The sequence below is a fragment of the Ammospiza caudacuta genome, chromosome 11 (genome assembly GCF_027887145.1).
Source record: "Ammospiza caudacuta isolate bAmmCau1 chromosome 11, bAmmCau1.pri, whole genome shotgun sequence".
NCBI lineage: Eukaryota > Metazoa > Chordata > Aves > Passeriformes > Passerellidae > Ammospiza > Ammospiza caudacuta.
Window position 1 is genome coordinate 14,436,538 of NC_080603.1, and position 17,227 is coordinate 14,453,764.

At 41.6% G+C, this 17,227-nt stretch overlaps 1 protein-coding gene across 1 annotated transcript; it reads right to left on the reverse strand.

Annotated features, from left to right (window-relative positions):
- Positions 1-867: 867 nt before the first annotated feature.
- Positions 868-16,016, reverse strand: PLSCR1 (phospholipid scramblase 1). The gene is given in 11 exon segments (XM_058811890.1): positions 868-4,576; positions 4,578-4,607; positions 5,823-5,984; positions 7,001-7,162; positions 7,949-8,169; positions 9,223-9,265; positions 10,275-10,432; positions 11,928-11,996; positions 12,792-12,820; positions 13,510-13,628; positions 15,872-16,016. Coding segments are annotated over 9 exon segments (879 nt in total). The 5' UTR covers positions 12,799-12,820; positions 13,510-13,628; positions 15,872-16,016; the 3' UTR covers positions 868-4,549.
- Between the last annotated feature and the right edge of the window lie 1,211 nt (positions 16,017-17,227).

The window sequence follows — 17,227 nt, forward strand, 5'->3', positions numbered from 1 at the left end:
CTGCTCTCTCCTTCCCCAACTCACCTTTTGCTGTGCAGTCCTGCTCCCACTCTCAGCTTCTGGTCAAAGTTATTCTTGTTAGTAAAAGCACAAGGTACATGAGGGATCCTTTGGTCAGCAAAAACACCCAAGGAGACCTTTTTATGAACTTTGCAAATATGAACTAAAATTATTTTAAAAGGCAAACTCCTAAACTTTAATACTTTAAAACAATGCTCCTTCTCTTTTACAATTAACAAGGTTATTAACAAAAACCTGATCTTGCTTATAACTAAAGTAGTAAATCACTTTTTTAAAACATTTATAACTTTGTTTTCTGGAAAGTGGAATTAATATGCTTTTCTACTGAGCAACATCATATTAATTATGGTTTTGTGTACTATATGAACTGCAGGTTTTTATTGCAACTGCATTTTATTGCTTTTATTAAGCAACTGCATTTCCTGTGCAACTGGAGATGAAAAACTTATCAGGATGGCACAGATGGAAAGGTCATTAACAGAAGTAGAGAAATCCATCTGCAAATCTCACTCTGTAAAGGGTTTTATGTAACAGCTCAATCTCACTGAGATGCTATTGAATAACAGGCAGCATGCTGGAAATCTTCTAATGCTTTACACAGCCTGGATTTATGGACAGGGGGTTAAATCATTGTATTGCTTATTGTCTGAAGGATGAAGAGTGGAGAGGTCTGGACTGGTGATTTATTAAATATGGATCTGTTACGATTCTTTCAAAATGAAAAGAAAAAGCTCAAAGAATGATTTATTCTTCATTTAACAGAGTTTCAGAAACAAGCAAGTCTCCACAAGTTCTTGAAAAATTAAAAGAAAACCATTTTTTCAATTAAATAACAACAGAAAAAAATGAGATGCTAAAGGCAATAAGATACTGTTTGGGTAACTAGAGAGTTAGGCCTGGACAGCTTTAGTTAGGACTTCCCATGCAATATTTTTACCTTCATGAGAGAGTGTGAACTGTTTCAGAAGACACAAGTTTATGAGCTGTGTAACCAGTGTCAGAGTTATCCCGTTCCCCAGCTGATGGAAAGTTCCTCCAAGTCCAATGCTCTCTCTGTTGTTTTATGATCTGAGGTTGCAGAACTTCTTTCCAGTTCTTACCACAATTATGGCAAATCTAAGATGCTTAGCTGCCCCTTCTTACTCCTTTGCTGGATTCACTTATTCTCTCAGGTTATCTAAATTTTCACCTTATTTACTAATTTTGCTAAATACATGGCAAAGGAATAAACTGCAGCAATCTGACAACTAAACTTGAGCAGCACAAAATCAAAAAAATCTAAATGGGCAACAGCAAAACTTACACAACTTCAGTGTTGGATTTCACTGTATATGAAAAGCCTGTGTGTAAGCACAGATATCTTTGCTTTGATTAGTCTTCACACAATTGTTACTGCTTGCAACTGAAATTTTCCTTAAGATACAAGAATTGCAACATTGTTTTCCTACACATGTTGATGTGAAGTTGATAATTCTTAATGATTTGCATTCTCCCATTCTTCCCTTACTGCCCTACAGAGATGTACATTAATTTTTCCGTGTGATTTTGTATGCAAGGTTATTGGAGCAATGATGCTTCCAGAACTCAGGGTGAATAACTAAGAAAAAAAATTGAATGAAAAAAATTTTAATTACTTGGAGGAATGAAAATAGTCTCCTAGTTATGTCCTATTAGGCCAACCTCCTAATACCTCACTTAAATTTGCATACCCTCCCCAGCTTATTGTCAGCAGATGAATTTATAACACAAGATCTTTTTCACCAAAGGCAAAGGTATCCCTGCTTTGTCTACTTGCAAAATATGATTCCATCCATCCCTCAAACAGCCATGGACCTCACTCTAATGCAAATTGTAAATTTAAATCCTATGCAGCACCTGCCATGGAAGTAAAAAGGTATTTTCAAATACTCCAAACAATATCGATGAAAAGATTTGAATAACTGCTGAAGTGCAGGGGTCAAATATGCTTGAACCTGGGACTTCAGAGCTACAGACAGAAATGAAGCTGTGTGCCACCCCTTGCAGGAAAGGTAATAATGATGGACTTAGCCAAGTGAATCCCTAGAGGACAGGTCTGGTTTCTAATACATGTACCTTCTACTCCCAACTCTAGTAACCAGAAACTTTTAGCAGATTTTAGCAAGATTAGATTTCCTCATTAACAGATGGTCAATAAAGCACAAAATATTTTTTTTTAATTTATAACAATTAAGTTATAATATCAATTTAATTCCCTAAGAATAGTGCTGATGAATGAAAAATACACCTCCAGCAACTCCATATACAAGGAAATTTAGCAGCAGAAACTAATTTAAGAAGGAATAATGTACAATTTAAAGACTTTCAGAACAGTCTGGACTGTTGTCCCAAATTTGCACAATAATTCCAACACCGAAGAGAATCCAGGTACACAGTAACAATGGCATTTCCCTTTTCTTTTGCTTTTTTACTGGCCAGAATCAACCAATAAATTGAAAATACTGAACAGAAGGACTCCTCAGCAGGACTAGAATGCAACTGAAAATACTGGCAAGGACTTCTCCCCACAGCTGGATGCCCAGAACCCTTCTGTGCATGTGCTCGTGTGCAGGGGTAAGAAATTGCAACTTATCCATTGCTTAGGCATTAAAAAAAAAAAAAGTAAATAATTTAAATAAAGCTAAAAATGCTAAGAAGTTGACCTGCCACTCCATGTGTCTGCTTTTGAAATGAAACTGCTCTGTTTGTGCAGAACACTTGTTCTGTTTACTCTCTGCCCCCAAACAACAGACAGACTCACAATCTGTGAGAACCTTGGACTAAGCAAGGAGCAAAGAGGACTGGAGAAACTGAGGAGGAACTAACAGGTTTTTCCTTGCTTCAGGCCACACTCCTGCACAAGGCAATTATTAAAGGATTATGAAACAGAAGCAGGCACAGGCAGTTTTATTTCCTGTCAGCTCTACACTTCTGTTGCAAGGCTTAAGTTTCATAACAGCCCAAATAAGAAAACCAGGTCATGCTCAGGAGGAGCCATATTTGAGAACATATCCATCACTCAAGGTGATGGGTAGACCTTGCTGGGAGCCAGATGCCCACCAGGCCACTCCATGCCTTCCCAGAGGGACAGGGGAGATAAAATATGACACAAAACAACTTGTAGGCAAAGATAAAGCAGTTTACTAGAAGAAAAGTTTATGTGTGCATAAACAAAGTAGAAAAAAAGAGAAATTTTATTCTGTACTTCCCATTGGAATGCCCAGTCACTTCCTGGGAAGCAGGGCTTCAGCATGGAAGTGATTGCTGGAAAGGCAAACACTGTAAAACTGAATGCAACACCTTCCTCCTCATTTTCTTATCTTTGATACCCGAGCTGATGTCACAGGTGTGGAATGTCCCTTTGGCTCATTTGTGCCAGCTGCCCTGGCTGTGTCCCCTGCCAGGGGGGACAGGGAGCGTGTTCCACACGGGCCCCCTGTGCCCCTTGCCCAGCCCCAGCCTACTCAAGGCAGGTGGTGTCACCTACATAGTTAATGAAAAACCCCTTTGCCAGGATCTTTTCTCCTGAGAAGCTGGGAAGCTTCAGCTTCTCCATGTTTTGCTACTTTGGAATGTGATTTGGAGAATTGCTTACACAGCATGTGAACTGTTTTTACTTGATGACCAGTCACAGGCCCAGCTGTGTTGAGACTCTGGTCAGTCACAGGTTTTTATTATTCATTCCTTTCTAGCTTTCTGATGTCTCCTTTCTTCTCTTTCTTTAGTGTAGTTTTAATATATAATTTTCTTTTAATATAATATATGTTGTAAAACAATAAATCAGCCTTCTGAAACATGGAATCAAGATTCTCATCTCTTCCCTCATCCTGGGGACCCTCAAACACCATCACAAGGTGGAATGCTGGAGAGACAGAGCACTGCTCAGCTGCACCAACACACTGCTGGGCTCTCAGCAGGGCAAAGCACAGCCCTGTGAGGGCTGCTGGGGAAATGAGCTCCAGCTCACACACACCCAGGACACCACAGTAATTACATTTTACACTCACTTCAGATAGTTCTGTTCAAATGCATTACTTTGTTCTGAATGTATATATTTGATAGATAGAAACTACAGAATGTGAACACCAAGGCAAAACTACCAAAGAAGAATACCCAGGAAAATATCAGTGTCTCCTTATCAGGCTTAGGTTATTATTAATATTGAATATAAAAGTAGTCCTCTCTTTTAGGAATCAAAGTATTATTATAGTAGTTTTAAATAACTACTATAATTAGTTACTTTAAGATTTCAGAGTTCTTGGGAAAAAAAAAGTTGCTATATATTTCTCTAAATGATATTATTGATCTGTGCAGATAAAGAGCCCTTATTTGAATACTAAAATCTATTTCACCATATTAAAAAATAATAGATAAGACCATAAAGCTTTTAGCTTACAGAAATGTAACTGTAACATGTACATTTCTCATATTCTTACTGGAGGTCAGCAATTCATTGGAAAGCTGGGAGATCCATGTTCTTCTTCCTTCCATAGAGAACATCTAGATTTCATTACCAAACTCCTGCTTGCTGATGCTTAATTACCACTACGCTCAAAAAACATGAAGTCCTAAGGGGACAAAAAAAAAAAAAAAGGCAAACAAAACAAATAATTAGAATTCTTAAATGTGGTTCTTAGTTCTGAGATCCCCTGGCTATATTGCACCTGATGTACACCTTCCTCTAAGAAAGCTGAAAGGGTGAGAAGAAGGGGGAGGCACATTTGCCATGCCCTCACCACTTGGGTCTCTCAGAATGGGACATCCACAGAAACAGAAAGATGGTGAGAGACCAACATGGGAACTTTTAATCTATCACTAGCCACAGCTGTGCTTCCTTTACTAGGGATTTCTGCCCTGACTTTGTTCAGCCTGACTTATTCCCTCTCATTTTCCATCAGACTGGAGTCCATCACAATAATGGCTGTCTTTAGCTTACTGGTGGGGGCCCCCTTTCTGTGCCTGAAAGCCCAGGGTGCTCCCACTCCCTAATGCTGCACTTGAAGCACTTGGAAGCACAGGAACACACACAGCTGAACAAAACCCTGCTCATGCTCAGGGCTGTCACAGGCTGGAGACACCTTTCCAAACGCAAGGTGCCTCACATGCTCCTTTCCTGCCTCTTCACATGCCCCTTTCCCAGCCAGCACAGAAGCAGTGCATGTTCTGAATGGTACCTGGATGCAGAATTGTACTGTACACTGGAGCGTGTTCCACACTGTTTTCAGAGAGGACAGTGAGCTGCTCTGCACTATGGACTATTGCTGAGAAGTGCTCTGACAAGTTCAATGAGCTGAGCCTCCACAGTAGTCCCTCCATTTGGAAATTGCTGCTCTGAGAGCATCAGTCCTGCTCAGTTCAGTGCTTCACATGCTTCCAAAGAGAGCTGGGAGGCAGTGGGTACAGCATTCATCTGTCCACCAGCCCAGTGGGCTGCTTGGGCTTTGGATGGGTCTCTTGGCTATTGCTAATCTGTATTTTTCTGCTTTCACCATCCATAAATTTGCTTTCCTCTGCTAATGAGTCTGGAAGAAGTCTTCCCTTTGCCTTTTTTCAGTCCCACCAAATGTGAAACTCTTCTTAAATACAATTAGCTCTGCATGTAGTTTAGAATAAGCTTATTGTCTAAAATAATTCTGCGCTGCCTTTTGTGGTCAGTTTTACACACAGAAGTTCACAAGCTGTCGCCCACTTGAAGGAGCTCAAATTTAATTCCTTTACCATCATAATTTAAACATGGAGATGAAAAAAGTTAGTTTATGTTGAAGTATTAGTGAATAACTTACGATCAGGAAGCAAGCACCAAGCATGACAGCTTTCAATTTCACATCGAGGTCCATTGGGAATGAGATTCCAAAATTATCTGTGTCTGTAAACATTTCCCGCACAATACCAGTCCACTGCTTAGAAATCCTCCCAACAGGACAAGTCTCATCCAGAGACATCACCTAGAGTTTAATATAAAATTTTAAAAAGCACCATCAAACCTGTCTGTCATAATATTCCCAAACCCATTTTGGAATAGATCTATTTGAAAGCTTCAGACTGTTATTTTTATTAATAGAGTTATTGAGTGCAAGGGTTTGTACCAAAAGGCAATCAGACTATCAGAAAGTTGGTCTAAAGTGTCAGAGGCATGAACTTGATTCTGACTTTGACTGGGAAGTTCAGTTCCTTGATGGTGCTGGGATACACACTCTGCTGGAAGTGGTGTCTTTTAGCCAAGACAGTGAATTAGTTTCTCTTGCCATGCATCAGGAACCGCTCAAATGAAAATTAAACAAATTACATTCTTCTGCTCAAAAGCAGAGGTTAGTCCTCTGGCAACATTACATTTTCTAAAGTTAGAACCAGTCTTCTGGGTCATGTGAAATATTAGCTTCCAAAATAAAATTATATAAATTTGCTATAGTTGCAACATCATTTTAAACATTAAATTGTAGCTTTGTATATCTTTTACTTAATGTCTACAAAAACAATGCTGCATTAACCAATATTATTTTAAAAGGAAAGATGTAACTCTTCACTCATTCAGCTCTGTATTTCAAGTCTAAATTAACTTACTAGTTCATTGCATGATTATTAGATGATTAAATAAGGGGTTGAAGGAAGTCATTTTAATAAATACCTGATACAGATTACTATATTTTCCTTAGAGCCTGACATAACAGATTCAAATGATTTTGCTGCTAAATATATCAATTAAGTGATTTGTGTGCAGCCACAGGGAATTCTCAGTGATCACTGACGAGTGGCTTTAACATATAATTTCTGGAAGTTTTTCTGGTTTATCTAGAGTAATTTAGGTATATAGAGAAGTCATTTGATTATACCAGCATTAAAAGATGATGTAGAAATTATTTAATATATACAATTCAATTGATAGGTAGTATGTTGAGCAACAAACTAATACCAAACTACTATCTGAAAACAGACACATGCAAACAATTTTTACATTGCATACCTCAAAATGAACGTCCTCACAACACCGGCACACAACACAGGGGCCATTAATTTTCAGAATATCCTTTCTTTTCTCATCTTGAATGGTAAACTTTGGCAGGCAGATGTGCCAGTTCTGGACAACATAACCAACTGTTGTTCCTGGAGGTGCCTGGACTTCCAGCTTCACAGGGAAGAGAAAACCTCCAAGTGAATGGTCATGCTTTCATATGCTAGTGAGACAAAACCCACACCAGCACACAAATGTAAAACAACCTATTTTTCCACAACAATCTGGCCTTACAAAGCATTTTGCTGTGAGTGTTTTCAGAAGACCACTCAGATTGCTCACCTCTTAATCAGCTTTTCCTTCAAGAAAAAAATAAGAGACTCCTCAGGCTCTGGAGCGCACAAACTATGCATCCACAATATAAAGACCAAAGTCCAGTGAAAGGAAGGCAGTGAATATCCCAAAAGCATTCAGTGAAGGCATTATAGGGTGCAGCTACTACAAATGCCTCACGGGAGCTCTGAGTAGGCTTAGATTTAGAGTTTCAGAAGTTGTATAATTCCAAAATTATGTTAATATTTAAAAAACCTCATGATCTCCTATGTTGAATGCCACTAGAGCTTTCAGAGCTGTAAAATGAAAACCCTAGCTGTTAGTCTATGAAAGCTGTTGCCTTACTGTTCCATTCCAAGTGCAGATTTCAGCACCAGCCACAAGTTCCCCAACATGCTGCTCAGTCAGATTTTTCATTACCCCAATCAGAACTGCCCAGTGAGCCCAACCAAGTGCTGCAGCTCACTTCCCTCTTCCCAGACCAAGAACGCCGCACACAAATCCCACACATCTCTCTTCCCACACCTTACTGGCAAAAGCCTGACTCATTTCACCTCACCTCTTGGTCCAAGACAAGGTGGTGCCTGTCTGAGGAGGAGGAGGAGGGCAGGGAGAGGCAGGACTCACCTCCTGCAGGCAGCAGGGGCAGCAGCAGGCGTCACAGCGGAGGGGTCTGTGCAGCCTTATCACCTCCCGGCCCAGGTTATCAATAATCTTCATGGTGAAGGGCCTGGCGGGCCCACAGCAGTTCCTGGTCATGCAGTCAGTGTCCTCTGCTGCAAAGTAAATCCTCTGCCCCAGGGCGTTCTTCAGCTCATATTTGTTGTTTTCTTCAAAGCCAGTCACGACTGAAAAATAAGGAAAAACCTGCTAAATTCCTAGGAGGGTCTGGTCAGACAATCCCTGCTCTTTGGGAAGGCAAGACTCTCTCAGAGTCTGTCAGAGGGAAATGATGGAAAGGACCCTCAAGCAGTAAAGCCTGATGAAGAAGTTTAAGGGAAGAAGCCACCATGAGCAAGGACATGTGGAAAAATCTGAGATTCCCATCTGTCCCCAGTGTCCCCCCTGGCCACAGGCACCCAAATAAGCACCACCATTACCAATAACACAGCAGTGAAGGTTCTCAGGGGAGAATTGCATGGATAAGAGTTAAAGAGAGTTGTGAATTTGGGGGTGAAGCCAGAAAAGGGCACAAATAAGATCAGAATAAGAAAGCCACAAAAAACCCTCCCAGTCAAGAATTACAGCAGCACACATCAAAAACGACAAGAGCCAGGACAGAAATTTTAATTAATTTCTATAACAAATGAGAGCACTCTTATAAGTTTTAGAAAGAACCAGAAGGAAAAATGCAGCAGCAACATTAGGGGGTATCTGGGATGTATGGTCTATTTTATTCCTTCTATTTGACAGACATTGATAATACACCTTGGATATTCTTAAAGCACAGAATGAGGGGAGTAGAGGGAAAGTCATTCAGTTTGCTAAAACAGCAGGATTGACTGTAAAAGGGATCAAAGCCACATGCCAGTCCATGGAATTAGATGGGATATGACAAGACAGAATACAAAATCTTTAACTAAGGAAGAGAATAGAAATCATTGTTAACAAGTAACATTGGAAACGTGTGGCTTCATCTATAATTAGCTATATATCAACTATAGCATTTATAACCAAGATTATTCAGTTGCATTGCTGTGTATCTTTTGAGATATGGAACCTGCTGAAAATCTTCTTCCCGCCTATTTTTCCTTCCTCTCTTCCACTCTTCAGGACTTCTGCAGGAATTGAGGCAGGTAATACAAGAAAGACAAAGGTGGTAATCACCTTAAAAATAGTGTCAAAGAAAGCCTAAACTTCACTGTTCTTGGGATTATTAGATTTAAATACTTTGTACTTACTCTCAAGAACTTCAAGTTGCTGATGAATTAATATCTGGTCAATCTGGTCATGGTTGAAAAATTAAACAGAAGAAACAGTTAACAAGTTATAACTAAAAAAACTGTAGTTTCAAGAACTGCTGTTTCATTTTAGACTGTAGAGGCAGATTATCTCCCCTTTAAGCTCTGGAATAGCTCACTCCCCTCCTTGGCCTGTCCCCTGCCAGGTCAGCAAAGAGAGCTCCAGGGCACTGGAGCTGATGGGGGAAGCTGAACCCAAACTGGTTTGGTGACAGCACACAGGGCTGACACACCTGCGCTCCTGTCAGGACTCAGAGCCTCAGAGAGCTCTCACATCATGTCCCAGAGACTCCACGCAGACAAAAGCAGGAAATGGGGGTATTGAGTAGAAGCCCAGCTACTGCTCAGCTCTAAGGAAAATTCAGAGGCTGCTCTCCTAACCAGTGGTTTTTGGTTTTTTTTTGTTTTGGTTTTTTTTTGCCTTTTTTTTTTTTTTAGCACTTTGCAAAACTGGCAACAATACATCAGTATTAATCTTTCCAGTGCTGAGATGAACTGTATTTTACACTACAAAGACATATTCAGTAATGTGGAAACAATTCTTATTTTGCTATTAGCATTCTCTACGCTGTGAAGTCTGACTGGCAGCTCTACTAACAATATTAAGAGGTGTGAAGAAAGCATCACATAGAAAATTAAGTGCTTCTAATGTGCTAGAGTTTCCCATATAATAGGCATTTATTCTATGAACCTTTCCAAAAGACATTACATCTCCCAAAGAGTAACTTCAGAAATGGGAGGGATGTATGACAACCCTCTGTCTCTCATCCTGTAGCACCCTACTTTCCAGAAAGATACTCCATGAATAAGTGCTGCATCTCTAACAGGTATCTCTGCATTTAGACAATAGAAAAGGCTCCACTTAGCAGCCCACAAGCAGCAGCCTATTCAGTTCCAACATAGCCAGATGCTTTATTTGCTATTTCATGGATGCAGGCTGCTTCCCAGAGCAGAATGCCTCATCTCTGGGCAAGGGGGACGGGTGCAGGTACCTGTGTGAGGTACTCCAGTCCAGGAGGGCAGTTGGGAATAGAAGGAGGGATTGGCATCCAGATTGTCCCATCCATGGTGGGCTGGCTCTGGACAGGTGGGGGGACGAATCCTCCTGGGAACGCCATGGGCTGTGCCTGGAATCCATAGTTCCCTGCACCTGTGACATTTGGCATGGTAGGAGAGATATGGTCATGGAAGTTAAGTGTTGGAAAATAATTGCCCTGTCCATCTTCAAAAGAGTAATTTATTCACTCTTTGGAACTATGGAGATCCTTATACCTTATTTATTTCAGTTATGAATACAATAACTCTCATAAAGGGAGTTACACTGCCATGGGAGGTTCTGATGCCTCACACAAAATCAAACCAAATAAATTTTAAAAAATACATAGTTCTTGAATAGAGAGAAATTTTATTCACATAGACACAGTCAATTAAAAAAACATAAATAAATAAATGAAGGTTATTTCTAATTAGAGAAGAAAGAATACTTTAAATTACATTAAAAGCATTGGCATTTATGCACTGTCAGTTGAGCAAATGAGGAATTTTAAGACCGAGTTTTCCTGGAACTATACCTTCTAGTTTTGTGAAAGGAAATGTCCTTTTAGCAAAGTTCATCTACAGTTTTCAAACCAGTTGACTTGCAGACTTTCAGCCCACATCTGCTCAGCACCAAATTTCACAATACATTACAACACATGGACCAGTGCACGTGAAAGTTCAGGCTGTGGCCACGGTGCCTCAGGTGATGTAAGGTGGCCACATCACCCACCCCAGGCAAGAATCCCTTGGGAATTCAAAATCACTTTTATGACTGAGCACAGGCTTTGCAAACCAACTACCTGCAGCTGTTGTGGGCAAGTGTGTGCACATAGAATTACTCAAAACAACAATGTCCCTGTGACCTCCAGGCACAAGCAGTGAGTGCTTGCTCCCTGCTACAGCCAGCTGTACTTACAGACCTCAGAGTGCCTTGTCCCAGGATGCACAAGCTTTAACTTATGAACAGCACAGTAACTTTGGCCAAACATTTTGCTTTTTACCTCTGACTTATGCTCTGAGCCTGATTGTTAGATATTTATTGTGATTTGGTTCTTCAGAAAGAAATCACTGCCAGAATGAGAGAAGCTGTTCAGGAGAGCTGCATTTTGAAGCGGAGCAGAAAACGAGACAGAAGAGGAGAGAGCGAGTGAGGGAAAGCATATGGTGTAACCACCTGCAAAGTACAGCAACAGAGTAAGAAACAGGAACTGAATACATGCAGAACTGCAAGAGAAAAACAATTCCTCACTTCTGTATTTCTAGAGGAAAATAAAGTGAAATACTGAAGTAACATGGTAATTAAAAAGTCTGATTACCAGTAAGAACCTGCTGCACACGAATTGCAGTCAGTAACATCCAGCAAACCTGCCTAGCAAACTCCCCACAGTGACCACTGAGGAATACCTGACATTTTTAACTCCTACCACTGCTTAGCACATACTAAAATGCAGAACCACAAAGGAAAGAAATGACCTTTCAGCAAAACAGAAGTTAAAAGCAACTCTATAGAATTAATTGCAGAAAAGTAAATTGGAGGCGATCACCCTTGTCCAACCCCGTATTCCCCATGCTTATTTCCTAATGGTCTCACAGATCAAGCCACCTACCTTGGTAAGGCCCAGGGACCTGCTGAGGGGAGCCATAGGGCACTCCAGGAGCTGTGGCAGGTGGAGGTCCTGGAAGAATGAAAATACACCCTGAGTATGGATCATATCCTCCTGCCCTGGGTGAAAGATCCCCAGCACTGACTCCTTTTCCAGAGTACACATAGAACAAAATCTAGGCAGCTGCTTTCTGTACAGCAAAAATACACATCAAGATCATATTTATGAGCAATGCATGCATAAAAAAATTAATGGAGTTCTGGTCCTTAAAGCACAGAAAAAGGACAGGTGCTGCACAGGATGTCAGGAACATGTCACAGAATCAGAATTGTTCAGCTGGGAAGGGACCTCCTGAGATCATCTAATCCAAGCAGGGTCAGTTCACTCTGCCTGGAGCAAAGATGCTTTTGTTCATTGCTATTTAGAAAGAGGCTTGAATTCAAAGAGCATTGCCAGGAACTGACAGCCTGCTTTCCAGTACAGAAAATGGCAGAGAGCCATTCCCCTCTGTGTAAAACCTTTTCTCCCAACTTCTTCAAGTTCAGATTACAGTAATGCCTCACCAGCAGATGAAGAGTGTTATGGACTTAAAAACATTTACCATCTTCAGTTTTTAATAATAAATAACTTGAATTTCAAGATTACTTAATTAGTTATTATTTTTGCTTAACTTCAGAAATCAAGATCTGAAAATATAAGCTCTACATTTTGTAAAATATTCCATTTTAAAATGTAAATAATTTCAGGTTAAAACATTCATACATATTTCATATAATTAGAAAGTAAGCTAATAGCTAAGCTAATATTGCTTGAATGTGCTGTCTTTGATGTTAGCAAAAGTTGACATTTTGTTTATATTTTACTCACCTTGCATTGCTGTAGATCTGCTTGTAGCTCTGCAAAAGAACATTTTTGTCTCATGATTTTTAAATATACTTTCACATAAGAGCTATTCAGAGTTCTCTATTATTGATAAAATATATTTTTCTCTCTAAACTGTATGGGAAAATGAAATTACAAATACAAGCAAAAATAAACTTAATCTCAGCTTCCTTCTAGGCTATGTCTCAACTACTGTTGAATTCTGAGTTTTCTATGCCTACAGTCATGCTTTGAGTATCCTGAAATCATCCTCAACTCAGAAGAGCATTGGGATGTGCAAGACTCCACTGGGCAAACATTCAGAAATATCCTGTAATTTCACATGAACAATTTACTGCAGTAATTTAAGGGCAGCTGGCTCAGTGTATTGATGTTGCCCACAAAATGTGCTCAGGCAAACCCTGGAGCAGCCATGCTACCACCTACTCAGTTCTTCAAGCAATGCCCTTTCTCTAGTGTTAATACTAAATAACACATATCCAGTATTTGCCTTCACAGGATCACAAACTTTGGTTACCAAGAGAAATAAATTTAAAAAAAAAAACAAAAACCAACCAAACAACATAGCTCACAGCAAGAAAAAACAATCAAACAAACAAAAAAAAAAAAAAAAAAAAAAAAAAAACCAAACCAAAAAACCCCACTAAACAATCTAACCCAAACCTAACCAAAATAAAACTACACACAAAAAACCCCCACTTACTGATACCAGCTTAAACCTTGAGACTTCTCTCTTTCTCTGGGGTAATAAGTGAAGCAAGGCAACAGCAGCAACTGCTATTACAGACAGATCCAAGACAGTCAGGAGATCCAAGCATGGAACTGTAAAAAAGAATGGTACAGGCACTAATTTTTAATAGGATTGAAAGCTTTAAAATAAAAAATAAATCTAGTTGTTCTCTAAAAATAATCCAGTTCAAGTTAAACCATGAATAAAATGTGTCTGTTAATGATTCTTCTAACTACTTCATTTCAATGAGGATGGTTGGTCAAAGCCGGGAAGTGAAACTGAAAGCAATTCCTTCCTGTTTTTCATTCCCTGAGTAAAAGCAGCTCTCACGGGGCGATGTCTGATGCTTCTGGAATGTTATGCAGATTCAGTTGCTCTTAAACCATTCCTTTTTAATATACTTTTTCTTCTACTTTACTAACTCTACTAGCAAAACCACTGTCCTGTTATGCATACTTTAATTGGGTTCTACTCATAAGGTAGATTGGATTGTAGTCACTGTATGAATGGAGGAATATCACAAAGTATAGAAGAATAAAACTAGCAAAAGATCAGTTTATGCAGTGAAATGTTCCAGCAACATGAACTTCAATGAAATACTGAGAATTACAACTAAACCCCTTGGTTAAGGGAGAGTAGAGACAGAATCATGTGATTTATTTAAAAGAAAGGCTTTGTCCAGAAGCCAGAATCTTTCATTGTCCCTACAACCACACACACCAGCCACTGTACAATCTAGGATTTAGAAAAGGTTGTTATGCTCTGTAGTAGGAAGCAATAAAGATTTTACAAAGCTCAGCCCTCGTTTTTTTATCTGATCACTTTCTCATTTTCAGAACTACATAACACAGCTACATGTCCCTAGCCTGAGGCATGTCACTAAATATGCTGCAAGTAATACAGACGTGCCATAATTATGTTAATTATAGGCCTTCTGCCCTTTATCGGAAAACCAGAATACTAGCACGACAAGTAGATTCATTTCTTTTCCAGCTCACTAAAATGTTGCGAAGAGCACGTTAATGTAATGTAAGCTCCCAAGCACAAACATGCTTAGTTATACAAGCCAAGCCCTTTCCAAGATTTCCAAGAAGTTGTAATATTCAAAAACCAGGAAGCTGAATAGCAAGGAGGCATGCAATAGTTTTCCTTTTGAGGCTATTTTTTTTTTTTTTACATTGCATTCTATTAGACTGTTCAGTCCCTGGATTTGAACCCTGCCGATGGAGTAACAGTATGCTTAAAAAATCATCTCGACGATTTAATTAAATTAGTTGGTTTAAATGTTAAGAAAATATTATTCAGAGAAGGAATTACTCTTTTTTTGTTGTTCTGATGGAGCAGGATACCCTCTCCCTTACAGTGACTTTCCTGCTGGGAGCGTCAGTTCCCGGCAGCACAGCCCGGGGCTCAGGCTCGGCGGGACCAGAGATGTGCCCCATCCCCGGCACAGGGACCAGCGATGTGCCCCATCCCCGGCACAGGGACCAGCGATGTGCCCCATCCCCGGGCACAGGGACCAGAGATGTGCCCCATCCCCGGCACAGGGACCAGCGATGTGCCCCATCCCCGGCACAGGGACCAGCGATGCGCCCCATCCCCGGCACAGGGACCAGCCGGGACCAGCGATGCGCCCCATTCCCGGGCACAGGGACCAGCGATGTGCCCCATTCCCGGGCACAGGGACCAGCGATGCGCCCCATTCCCGGGCACAGGGACCAGCGATGTGCCCCATTCCCGGGCACAGGGACCAGCGATGCGCCCCATTCCCGGGCACAGGGACCAGCGATGTGCCCCATCCCCGGCACAGGGACCAGCGATGCGCCCCATTCCCAGGCACAGGGACCAGCCGGGACCAGCGATGTGCCCCATTCCCGGCACAGGGACCAGCGATGTGCCCCATTCCCGGCACAGGGACCAGCGATGCGCCCCATTCCCGGCACAGGGACCAGCGATGTGCCCCATCCCCGGCACAGGGACCAGCGATGTGCCCCATTCCCGGCACAGGGACCAGCGATGTGCCCCATTCCCGGCACAGGGACCAGCGATGTGCCCCATTCCCGGGCACAGGGACCAGCGATGTGCCCCATCCCCGGCACAGGGACCAGCCGGGAGCAGCCGCTGCTGCCTCACCCGAGGGGCTCTCCGGGACAGCCCGGGCAGCAGCAGCCCCTCCCCGAACGCATTCCCTGCCAGCCCGATCCTGCTCTGCAGTGATCAATCCTAACCCACCCGCGCTGCCCAGCCGGACACACGCGGGGCTCCCCCTCGGCGGGGCTTTCCTGCCCCAGCCCCGCCGATCTCTGCCCATGCCGTGAGGAAAGCCCCGGGATACCTGACGGGAGCGCCGGCAAGGAGCCCCGCTCGCTAAGGAGGCTCCGCTGTGCCCGTGTCCGTCCCGTGTCCGTCCCGTGTCCGTCCCGTGTCCGTCCCGTGTCCGTCCCGTGTCCCCGTGTCCGTCCCGCGCCGCTCGGCAGCTCGCAGCGCCGCGGGGCGGGGAGCCAGGGCAGGGCTGGCCGCCGTTTCCTATCCGGGGCCCAGCCCTGCCGAGAAACGCCGGTATTTCAACAGCTTCGCTATTCGTGACAGTTACTCTTTCCGTGTCTATGGGCAACAACGCTGATTCAGTCCTTTTACAATTAATTAATTAATTAATTAACTCAATTTCTGCCGTTTAGTCAGCAACATCATATTGCATAAACGTGATAACGCCAAGTTCTATATCCACCCAGAAAAGAGAACAAATGCATCTGGCACAATTTTACCGTGCTTATGAGGCAGGACCTCAGGAGGAAAAACATATTTATGTGGACTTCATAGTTACAGGAAGAAGAATGTACAACAATGAATTGTTTGGGAAACAAAGGACTTGGGGAAAGTTGGCTCACACCCTGATTAACAGCTCTGATGAACAGATCTTCTGCATCCTCTTTTATACATTCATGTACATAGATTGGAGCTGCTGGTGTCTACGTACGTCAAAGGCAAGTTTCTTCAAAGAAAACTCTATTTCACATAAACCACATAAATCTGATCACAGTAATTGGTGCATGCATAAACCCAAGACTGGAGATTCAATAAGTGAAGGTCACCTAGTACATACTCTGTAGTCTTTGTCTTCAAACTCCCATAAACAATATGGGAGTTTGAACAAGTCCCATTGAACTTTCAATAAACAATATTAAACCAAAAAAACCCCACCCCAATCTATTGTTCTAGCCCTGCACTGGATTTCCCCTAAACACCAGATTTGACAAGGAGTTGAGGATTTTATTTTGCTTGTTTCCTCAGGTACAGAAGAATCTAATCTAAAGCTGACTAGCATTTTCCCACACATCTGCACTGAGTCCACTAAGAGGATTAATAGCAGACACCAAGAAATTGGTTTTAAACATCTCTTAAGAAATAGGTATAGAATTATTTTGACATGGTTGGAAAATTATAAGTACATGGAAGCTTTTGATACTACCCTTCTTTCTTACAGGAACATAGCATAGTTATATTTAGCTTGGTTCAGACTTATACACTGAAATTCAAATTGTATTGCCCAAGCAAACATGAGTTTTTGACACAGAGATGAACAACATTTCTTAGATGAGAATATCATTGTCCTACCAGAGAAAACAAAGATAGCAGCATATCTCTTCCTTTCACAAGTCTATAAGTAGGGGAAAAAACTTATTCACCTGTA